Source organism: Echinops telfairi, unplaced genomic scaffold (genome assembly GCF_000313985.2).
Source record: "Echinops telfairi isolate 266 unplaced genomic scaffold, ASM31398v2 ScPeMD7_7;HRSCAF=31, whole genome shotgun sequence".
NCBI classification, from domain to species: domain Eukaryota; kingdom Metazoa; phylum Chordata; class Mammalia; order Afrosoricida; family Tenrecidae; genus Echinops; species Echinops telfairi.
In genome coordinates this window covers 3606496-3617735 of record NW_022103904.1, presented here as the reverse complement: position 1 = coordinate 3617735, position 11240 = coordinate 3606496, and the positions used below count along the sequence as shown (strand labels likewise).

Sequence of the window (11240 nt, the reverse complement as noted above, 5' to 3'; positions counted from 1 at the left end):
GAGACAGCGGTCAGAGTGAGATTTGAAAATAATTAACAATCTATAATCTATCAGGGGGCCACGAGGGCTGGGGTGAGGGGAAGGATAAAAGGAGGAGCTCATCCCAAGGGCTCAATGGAAAGGAAATGTCTAGAAAAGAATGATGGAATATATGTACAAATATGTCGGATACAATTGATGTATGGTTAGTAACAAGAGTTGGAAGAGCCCCCAATAAAATGATTTAAATAAATAATACAGCAGTATGGTTATTCCACAAAATGGAATCGTACAATGTCTATAAATTCCTCATATGCACACAGCTATGAATTAAAATAGAATATCATTCTGCAAGAGGAGCAAAAACAAGAGAGCAACACTAAAATCATCCAGCAGATGGACACATCAAGGAGGCCCGGTGGAATAGGGCTGTCAATCAAGGAGCAGTTATCTGGGATTCGACCTGCCTCACTTCGAATTCCAGTTTCACTAATAAGCTTAGTTCTGGACACAAGACCAAGTTTCTTACAGCCTCACGTAATCCATTTGTAAAGAGGTAATAACACAGGTGTGATAAATAAATATCAATTTGAAGAGCTTATCAATAGAATGTCCTCAATAATTGCCAGCTACAATGATTTCTAGAAGAGGAATCAGAGGTTAGAATGAACACAGATTTCCCTGGACAACAAGAACACTTGAAAAAGTAAAAAAGAATAGAAAGTCTTGAATAAGAGAAGTCATTGTCATACATGTAAACTCTCCTATCCATCACGTGCCACGTTCCTATTGGAGTGTGTATCTTTTCCCTAAGTTATTGTGTAAGGTGCTTGGAGTCATTATAAAGCCAGTGGATTAATGTGTTAAAAAATCAGAATATGAATATTAGTACGTGGACACATGTAGTCCAGCCATTTTTCTCAATTTATTGCTTCCATTTTAATTTTAAGAGAAAGTTTGAAAGTTAAAAAATTAAACCTTTCAGGGTTTTATTATTATTATTGATTTTTCTAGTTTGTTATATGCTTAGAAGGCTTTCCTAAAACTCTGACAATATAAATGTTTGGCAGTATTTTTGTTAAATATTCTCATGGCATGCTGCTTATGTTTGATCCTTTAATTCATCTGAAACCTTTTGTGTGTATGATGGAGTTATGCATCTTATTTGTATGAATAAGTAACTCATTATTTGTAATCAGTTTATTGAGTGTCTTATCCGTTCCTGACTTGAAGTGATACCTTTGGATTAGCAAATACTTACACAGACATAACCCTATATTTTAACTTCTTTCTTTTTTCTTTATAGCTCAATTAAAAAAATCATTTTATTAGAGGCTCTTACAGATATTATAACAACCCATAAATAAATTATATCAAGCGAACTTGTACACATATTTCCATTATCATTTTCAAAACATTATGTTTCTACTTGAGCCCTTTGATATCAGCTCCTCTTTTGTCCCTCCCTTCCCCACCCTCCCACCCTTGTAAACTGTTAGTAAAATTATTTATATATATGTATGTGTATATATATATTCATATCTTACACCATCCGCTGTATCCCTCCACCCACATTTCTGTTATGTGTCCATCGCTGTGGGGGAGGGGGTGTTATACATGGATCATTGCTATTCGTTCCTCCTTTCTCCACTTCCCCCTAACCTCCCCGTACCCTCAAGGTATCGCTACTCCCATTACTATTTCTGAGGGGTTTATCTGTCCTGGAATCCATGTGTCTGAAGCACTTAGCTGTACCAATGTACATATTAAGATCCATGAGGATTTGTGAGGTAGAACCGGGGTTATGATGGTGGGAGGAGGAAGCCTTAAAGACCTAGAGGAATGTTGCAGGTTTCCTCGGTGCCGTGCTGCACCCTGGATGAATCGGGACTCCTGTGTGATGCTTCGATGAGGGAATGTCTTTGCAGTACTTGATTCCTCTTTACCTTTTCTTTCTTAATATCATATTTTCTCTAAGTTTTTGTTTTTTAATAACATTGGTCTCTCCTGTCTCCCTGGCTACAATTAGGATTTTTCTTTCTTATGTGACTTATGCGTTAATGCTGTTATAGCCATATATCCACATGCTTTGTGGTTTATGTCCTCATTTTAAAATGCTTTATTTCTTTGTACACAGAGAATAATATCACCTCATAGGTAATGTATTTGATACACACATAGACATAATATCTTACCTACCATAAGTCTCCTTTGAAAGGATAGTATTCTTTTCACTCATCTTTCTATCCTGCCCCTTTCCATGCCTGCAAATAGACCCTAGCACACACTAGGGAACAGCCCACCTTACAGGTCTGTAAAAGGTATGATAGCTATTACATGCATGTTGTGGCACTGATTCACTGCTGCTAGACATTTAGCATGATTCCAGATATTTCAGTGATATAGATGGGACTACAATAAACCATTCTTGATGTATAGTTGTATCATTGTCTTGTTAAAGATAATTAGTAGGGTGTAAGTTCAGAGTCAAAGCATATATATGTGTTTTAAGACTTTTGATTCCAGTTGCCAAAATGCTTCCCCACAGAGGTTGCATGTAGACATATAAATAGCTATAGAATTAGGGGAAATGCTTCAGAGAAAAAATGGGAAAATGTGACGCATTTTTTAAATTAAATAAATTCTTCATCGAAAGTACTACCTGTGGGCGAACTATTTCTCCAGCTGCAATTTTCCTTTCCTCTTCAATGAGCTGAATAACTTTTCCATTAACAAGTGGTGCATTTGCACCCGTAACTTTTGAAATAATTTTCCCATTCTATGAGGGAAAATAAAACATAAAGAGAACATTAATTTTAAATATAAATAAAAAATTAACCCTTAAACTGAATTAAGTCACTCCTCACTTTCCCCCACCCAATTCTCTTTCAGTTACTGTCGTGAGCGGAGCACGTTGTTACACACTGACTACTAAACAGAAGGTCAAAGTTACCTGAAGGGTCTTGAGAAGACAGCCATGACAATTTGCTCTAACACCTCTACCACCTCTACCTCTACATTCACCATCTGTACCTCTTCCACATCTACCTCTACCACCTCTGCCTCTACACCTCTACCTCTACAACCACCTCTGCCTTTACTACTTCTACCTCTGCTTCTACCTATATTACTACCTCTACCTCTATCACCACCTCTACCTTTACCTCTACTAGCACCTCTACCTCTACTATCACCTCTACCTCTACCTATACCTCTATTAGCACCTCTACCTCTACCTCTACTAACACCTCTGACTTTACCACTTCTATCTCTACTTTTACCTATACTACCACCTCTACCTCTAACACCACATCTACCTTTACCTCTATCTATACTATCACCTCTACATCTATTACCTCTACATTTACCTTCACTACCTCTACCTCTGTCACCTCTACCTTTACCTTTACCACCTCTACCTCTACCTCTGCCTCTACCAAAGTATAGATGGAGTGTGGTTAGGCATAATCGAGTCAGCTCCGACCCATAGCAACACTGTGCACAACAGAAGGAAACACTGCACGGTCCTCAGCCATCCTCACAATTGTTCCGTGAATAAGCCTAGTGATGCAGCCACTGTATCAGTTCATCTCATGAGGGCCTTCCTCTTTTTTGCTGCCCTTCTATTTTACCAAACATGATGTCCTTCTCCAGAGACTGGTCTCTTCTGACAATGTCTGAAGTCTTTATATAAGATGAAGTCTTGCCATCCTTGCCTCTAAGGAGCACTCTGGCCTTACTTCTTCGAAGATAGTTGTTTGTCCTTTTAGCAGTCCCTGATACTTCCAATATTCTTCTCCAGCACCACAGTTTAAATTGTGGATCCATTCTTCTTCAGTCTGCCTTATTCAATGTCTAGCTTTCACATGCACATGAGGCGATGGAGAATTCCATGGCTTGGGGCAGGCATACCTTAGTACTCAAAGTAACATCCTTGCTCTTCAATACTCTAAAGAGGTCTTATGCAGCAGATTTACTTAATGCAACAAGTCTTTTGATCTCTTACCTGCGGCTTCCATGAGCATTGATTGTGGATCCAAGGAAGCCAAAATCTTTCACAACTTCAATCTTTTCACTTGTCCTGATGTTACCTATTGATACGGTCTTCCTTATATGGAGTTGTAATCCATACTGAAGGCTACAACCCTTGAGCTTCAATATTAAGTGCTTCAATTTCTCCTTGATTTCATGAAGCAAGGCTGTGTCATCTGCATCTTGCAACCTGTTAATCAGCTTTTCTCTGCTCCCGATGCCGCATTCTTCTTCATATGAGCCAGGTTCTCTGATAATTTGTTTAGCATAGAGATTGAACAAAAACACAGTGAGAGGACTCAACCCTGATGCACACCTTTCCCGATTTAAAACCACACAGCATTCCTTTGCTCTGTTCCCACAACTGCCTCTGATCCATGTACAGGTTCCTCATGCGCACAGTTAAGTGGTATGGAATTCCCATTCTTCTCAAGGTGATTCATAGATTATTATGGCCTACACAATTGAGTGCCTTGGCATAGGCAAGAAAGTACAAGTAAAAAATCTTTTTGTTATTCTCTATGATCATCCAAGATCCATCTGACATCAATCAACAGTGCTATCCATTGTTCCACGTCCCCATTTGAATCTGGTCTGAACTTCTGGCAGTTTCCTGTCAATGTATTGCTTGCGGCAACCATTACTGAGTGATTTTAAGCAACATTTTACTTGTGTGTGATATCAATGATCTTGTCTATACTTTGAGCCATCCATTGGGTGACCTTTCTTTGAAATGGGCACACATGTGGAACTCAACAAGTCAGTTTTCCAAGGAGTTGTCTTCCAAATCGCTCTCTCTCTATATATATAATTAATATGTATTCACCATAGACTAACATAAATGTCCCCTAACTAAAATGTATCAGTTGGTCATTAAATATTCTTCTTTGACATGATTTTTAATGATGCAGAAATTTTTCTTCTATAGGTATACATGAATATTTACGACTAAGTCTCTTCTTTTGGGTTTTTCAGCAAAAATTTCACTGTTTCACAACTGTAAATACTAACTCATGGCACAAATCTGATTGTTTCTTTAGGAAAAGGTAAATGCCATCTTATTTTCTTTTTCTTGACCTGTGCACATGTCCTCCACACATTCTGAGCTCGTGGAGGTCAAGTTATAAAATAGATTAATAGACAAGCAAAGATAAGGTAAAAAAATGCGCAATTATGATGATCGGCAATGAGTTTCCTAGTCGTTTTATAGTTTGAAATTGTCCTTATCCTGTAAACTGGAATCTGATAACACAAATGAAAGGCTAAATACTGTACTTACAAGACAAAAGAGGAAAAGAGGTTCACATTTATCCCGGAACGGCTGCAGGGTCACAATGCTGTCAGCTTCTGCCTGAAAAAAACAAGGAAGAAGACTCGAGGCAAGTCAGGACAGAAGGTCCGTTCAAAAAAATGTAGCGACACATACAATTTTTAATTGAGGCTTTCTTCAACATCTTTGGAAGTGTTGTTATCAGGATGAAATTGCCATCAAAGGGTCCTTCACACCGGGACCCCACCCTCTCCTCTCCTTACCCCTCTTTAGGGAACTCAATCTTCAGTCAGACGCATCTGCACTTTCTTGTCTCTGGTTCTCTCTCATCCCCTGGGCTCCCACTCTCTCTGGACCAGGAGGCCTGCTCCAGCTTTTCCAGCCCAACTCCAGTAGGCTTCCCCCAAGATGTCCTTCTTGCTGTAAATCCCCTCTCCGTCCACATAGTGCCCTCTGCTCTCACACCAGACACTTCCTATCCCTTTCCGTGGTGCTCACAGCAGTTAGATAGGGGTCCCTCTCCTCTCCTTGCTAGCAGGAAAGCTTACATGCTTGAAAGGATGGTGGCTTCCCTCAGCTAGATCCCTCCCTTTCCTTCCCCCTGGTGGGCACAAGGCCATCCAGCATAAGATGCTGGCTTGCTCCAGGAGCCCCTGTGGAGTGCAAACTGCTAGCTTGCTTGCTGTGGCTGCTCACCCAAAGGTGGTTCCAGTCCATTCAGAAGTGCCTCGGGAGAAAGGCCTGGAAACCCCCTTTGAAACATGGCCACTGAGAATTAGATGTAGCCAAGTTCTCCCTAGCCGCGGGGTGGCCCTGAGTCAGAGGGACTGGGGGATATCTGGCCCTAGCTAACTAAGTGCTTCTTGAGGGAACCAGCGGTCAAATTTGAAAAGTCTTTGATCTCCACCTATTTATAATCATCTGAAAAATCTCTCACACATTTCAAGTGGTATTAAGTTGATCAGAAAGCCTTTCAGAAAATAACGGGGCCCACCTCCATATTAATATAGCTTCAGTTGGCTGCCACAATGACAGGAATTGGCTGGTAGGTCTGCTAAGAACTGTTTTTTGGTAACCTGAAACAGTGGTTTACAAACTCGCATATCTGGAGGTTCCACATGAGCTGCAGAAGATGCTGAGGAGGAAGACAGCCGAGGCTCCTTTAACCTCCTCCCCACCCCCCAGAAGCATTGCTAGCTCTCTTTTAAGATGTTGGATTCCATTGCAGGGTTGGGGTATGGAGTGGGTGGGTGGGTGGGGGGAGATTCTGCTTTAAAAAAAAAATAAAGATGGGCTTAAAGCTACTAATTTATAATATTATAGTAAATGAGCCAAAGAATATATTTAAAAGTAGTATAGTATGTAGCATAGTCTAGTTTTATTCATATTTAGTAAGCTTATATTATAAAATATATATTATTTAAGAATGAAAGCTTTAGTAATAATAGCTACTGTCGAGGATTGACTTTTTATATGCAGATGAACTCCGCAATGAGGTACACATGTAATTTTTAATGGTAGTATGAAAATTCTTTATAAATATCCATATCAGTAAAAAATGTTTTAAAATACGTAATTGACCTTGTAAAGTTTAATTCCGGATTTAAATGTACTCTGTGGCTAACTGCACAAATAAAAATGTCCAGCAGAGGGCACCCCTCCATCAACCATTGCTTACAGTACAGGTTTGGAGACTAATATAAATACATATTTCTATCACCTTTCATGAACAAACCATATCATGAAAAACAGCACAACCTATATGATTGTTCTATTGCTCCAGTAGCTCCAACATAACAGAAATTAAAGTATTTGGGAAGACCATACACATTTATTTCTTGTTAAATTCAACAGGTTAGTAGGACACATTTTATAAAGGCCTTAGTAGCACTTTCCAGTGGGGTAGCTATATAGCAGTAGAACTGAGTTCCTGATGAAGTAGGCAGCCTGATGTGCCTTATTGCCCTGGCATCGCTGGGTGGACACAGTGTGAAGATTCTGGGCCTGCCAGGGACCACTGTAAAGAGAGTGCTAGTGGACTCTCCCAGGAACACGCCTGACAGCCAGCTTTAGCAGAATCTCCGGGCTCTGCTGAAATGCTAGCTCAGCAAACTCTGCAGTCTGATTCCCACTACACACTCACTCCTCAGTCTCCAGCATCTCACCCAACCCACAGTCAGCCTTCGTGTTTATTCATACCCAAACTCTCATGTAACCAAGAGGGAGCGGATGGATTTGATAATGTACTTGATAATGGCTCCGTGCAAACAAGGAAGACCCTTGGTGACATGGAGTGACTCAGTGTTGGCAGCAAGGGGCTTCAGCACAAGCAAACAATGATTGGGAGGATGGCCCAGGACAGGAAGATATTTGGTTAAGTTGTACATAGAGTTGGGCATGGCCTGGCAGCACCCAACAATTACAGACCTTCCTGGTGCACAACATATACCTCCTGCTGACTTAAGGACTTCTTATTCATGCCCATGAGCTCTTGCCGGTGCCCAGGGCCCTCTGTCTTGCTCTTGTTGGCCTCTTGCCATTGAGTCCAATTTCCTATTAGACGCGGGAGTATTCCCACAACCTCTCACCTGGGAACTTGCTGTATTACCACTTCCAGGCAACCTCCCCCAATGTCAACTGCTAGAATCACAAATATTTTCCGACACTAGATTCTCCGTGATGTTGTCTGCCAGCTGTTAGACCTTTCTGATATTGCCTTTAAAAACATATAGATTATTAATTGCAAAGGAATACATCTATCATATCATTCCATAGTTCAATCATGTCCAGAAGAATTATACATTTGCTACCACAGTTTCCAAACATTTCTTTTCTACATGGACAACTTGACATCATCTCCCTTACGCCCCCCTATACCACCAATGTACCCTCATCCCTCTAAATCCATAATTCTACTTGCTATCACTATAGGTTTATCAATCCTGACTTTCATCTACCGATAAATGAAAAAACGTATAACACAACTTCAAGAGGGTGGCCACCAATGACCTAATTCCTGAGATACCCCTAATATGTACAAACAAAACAATACAAACCAAAAATACAGAAAATTGTGGAAACCAGATCAGGTCCAGCCTGCAACATAAGAGGGATCTGCTGACAAAGCTTTAACTGTTTGAGTCAGATTGATGGCTTGGATCTTCTATCCTGAACTCTCTGACACTGTCTTTTAACTGGTCACTTGTACAAACCCTGGTCTATTATCTGTGGATCTACTATTCTAGACTCATACTCAGTTCATTTGTCTCTTTGCTCCTGCCTGAGATCAAGGCTAGGCTTGTACCTTAGTTCCTTTCAGGTGGCCCTGCTCTACAGAGTGAAACTGGCTGGAAACTACAAGGCTTTTATCTCAGAAGGCAACCCCAATCCCTTTGCTCAGCACAACAGGGTTTAATGACTGGGCCTAGCTACCTACTTTCTTCTCTCTTGAGCAGCAGAAACATGCTAAGTGGTGCGTTTGGAGGCTTTGGCACATGTATGCTAAACCTCAGCCAAGGAAAAGACATTCTGTAAAGTATGCATCTGCAGGAAGGTTGTAGATAGTCAACCACAATGGAGGTCCGTAACCAAACTCGTCCCAAGGTCAAGTTGGAGAGGGGTCAGGACAAAGATCATGCAATGGGTTGAAGTTCCTCATCTGCATCAGGGACTATGTGTGTGTCAGAGTTCAGGAATAAAGATGAGCAGCTGAGCAATTATCTGCTTCTGTATCTTGGGCCCAGTTGGGTTGAATGGGTTTTGGTCTACCACAAATCTAATGGGAGCCACATATCGCTCTGTAAACACTCGCATTTAAAAAGTAAGAAAAAATACCTAAAAATGTAGCAATGTATTACTTAGTCCAATGTACTCCAAAATATTATTCATTTCAACAGGTATTAAATGTAAATATGAAGTAATGGGATTTGTACTCTTTTTTTGTATGAAGTCTTCCAAGTCCTAGGTGAATACATTATACCTATAGCATATTTCAATTCAGATGAAGAAACTTAAACTGAATATTCAATTCAATTTCATTACCTTACAGCAATTCACATACCCAAGTCTTTCCAGTTTAAAGTCTTCCAATCACTAAAAAATTGTTAACATTTAAATTTAGTAAAATCGAAAGTTCAGTTCATCAGCTTCCTTAGCCATATCTCAAAATACTCAATAACAATCTTGCCTATTGCTGGAGTTTGGAGCTAGTGAACCCCCTCTGACTCGCAGTGACCCTCTCTGTGATCAGCAGAAGAAAACACTGCTCAGTCCTGCACTCCCTGTAGGCTGGATATTGTGTTTGAGCCCATTGTTGCAGCCACTGTGACAATCCATCTCTTTGAACTTGTGCCCAGTGGCTATTATATTGAACAACCCAGCCCTAATCAGTCGTAATTTGATGTGGATAAATCAAATAAGCAGTACAACACAATGAAGGCTAATTGGTCTGGCCGTGACATTTTTAATCCTTTGACACATCTGGGTAGTACATACAAGTGAAGCGAAAAGCCCTATCATTGGAAAAATCACTAACTGGGTAAATGTCCCCAGTCCTGCGCAATGGAAATAAGTAAAGGGCACATCCATCACGATAGAGCCTTTTCTGACTCATAGAGGCAGCCTAGTCCAGAGTCCATCCGCCCATCAGTTTCCAAGGCTGTAATCTTTAGAGAAACAGACTGGGAGAAGCTGGAGAATTTGAACTGCCAACCTTCCCGTTCACATCCAGGCACTTAGCCACTGGACCACCAAGAAGCAGCATATGCAGCCCTTATTCCAAGGGACACACACTGGTGAGGTCCAAGTAAACAAGCCAATAGACATGTATCCACTTTTACATTTTTCTACCATTCACAATCATGGTAAAGAACCTCAGATCACGTTTCCATCTCAACTGTGAAGCAAACACGATCCATTTTGAAGGTTGTTTATATTGCGACAATACCTAGAGTATTTGAGGCTCCTTAATAAGGACACTTAACTTAGCAGAAAATAGCAGTTAATGGGAAGGAAATCCTTACAACAGCAAAATGCAGAATTTCATCTTCATTCAGCTCGTTTTTCAATTTCCTGAATAAAGGCTGCATGGCTTTGCAAGGTCCGCACCAGGCTTGGTAGACGTCAATCACTAGAAGATGATAGTATGTACAAAAGGTCAGAGCCAAGAACCTGTCATCGCAGCAGACTTCCATTCTGGGCCAAGGGACAGCAAAGAGTTAGTTTGGTTTCATGCACCATCGAAGGAGCCTCACCCTCTTCTGGGGCATGAGGGGTTCCTGGGCCCTGGGGTAGACTACCAGGGAGCCCCATACCTGTCAAGCCTTTGTTCAGCAACATCTCATCCCACAAGCTTTGACTGTTGATGACCATCTGCAAAAAGGAATGCACTGTAAAGGACAGTCAAGTTCAAGGACACGCACAGTCAGGACACAACTGTGAACATGGCAGGCCCACCTGCAACTGGACTTCTCGCTTTTTGGTCGCCATGTTGCTGTCCGAGGAAAGAGAGGAGAAAAACAGAAAACATGTCAGAGGAAATTTGCTGAACGTTCTTGTGTTTTCTTTCCCTTTGCATTCCTCCAGCATCATCATGTGCCCTGGGGTCTCCCTCCTGTGCCAGAGGGGGTGGGGGGACCCGCAGCTTCTCGATGAAGATGTACCGGCGATACTGGGGGACTAGGGTCTCTGCTTGATGGGGGCCTATCGCACCATCTCATTCACCACGCAACCCTGAAGTAGGGTAAGAATATTACTAGTTACTAGTGTTGTTTTGTTTTGTTTGGGGGAGGTCTTGTTTGTTTTTAAATAGGTTTGTTTTCCCGAAGGAGTTGGAAGTGTTCGCTATATCTTATTTTGCTCCCATTTAAATGACCATGAAATTCCTCATGGGCCTCCTTCTAGCCAGCTTAAGAACCGCCTACACCAAGGATACATGATTTTAAAAACAAGCGCCTCTGTT

At 41.2% G+C, this 11240-nt stretch overlaps 1 protein-coding gene across 1 annotated transcript in view; it reads right to left on the bottom strand.

Moving 5' to 3' along the window:
• The window catches only part of NME8 (NME/NM23 family member 8), a 57086-nt gene extending 46318 nt beyond the window's left edge, over positions 1 to 10768 (bottom strand). The window contains exons 1-5 of the mRNA XM_004708156.2: positions 10736 to 10768; positions 10594 to 10651; positions 10303 to 10409; positions 5291 to 5362; positions 2642 to 2758 (exon numbers count right to left, since the gene is read on the bottom strand). Of these exons, the coding sequence (XP_004708213.1) occupies positions 2642 to 2758; positions 5291 to 5362; positions 10303 to 10409; positions 10594 to 10651; positions 10736 to 10768 (387 nt within the window). The remainder of the gene's footprint in view (positions 1 to 2641; positions 2759 to 5290; positions 5363 to 10302; positions 10410 to 10593; positions 10652 to 10735) is intronic.
• Between the last annotated feature and the right edge of the window lie 472 nt (positions 10769 to 11240).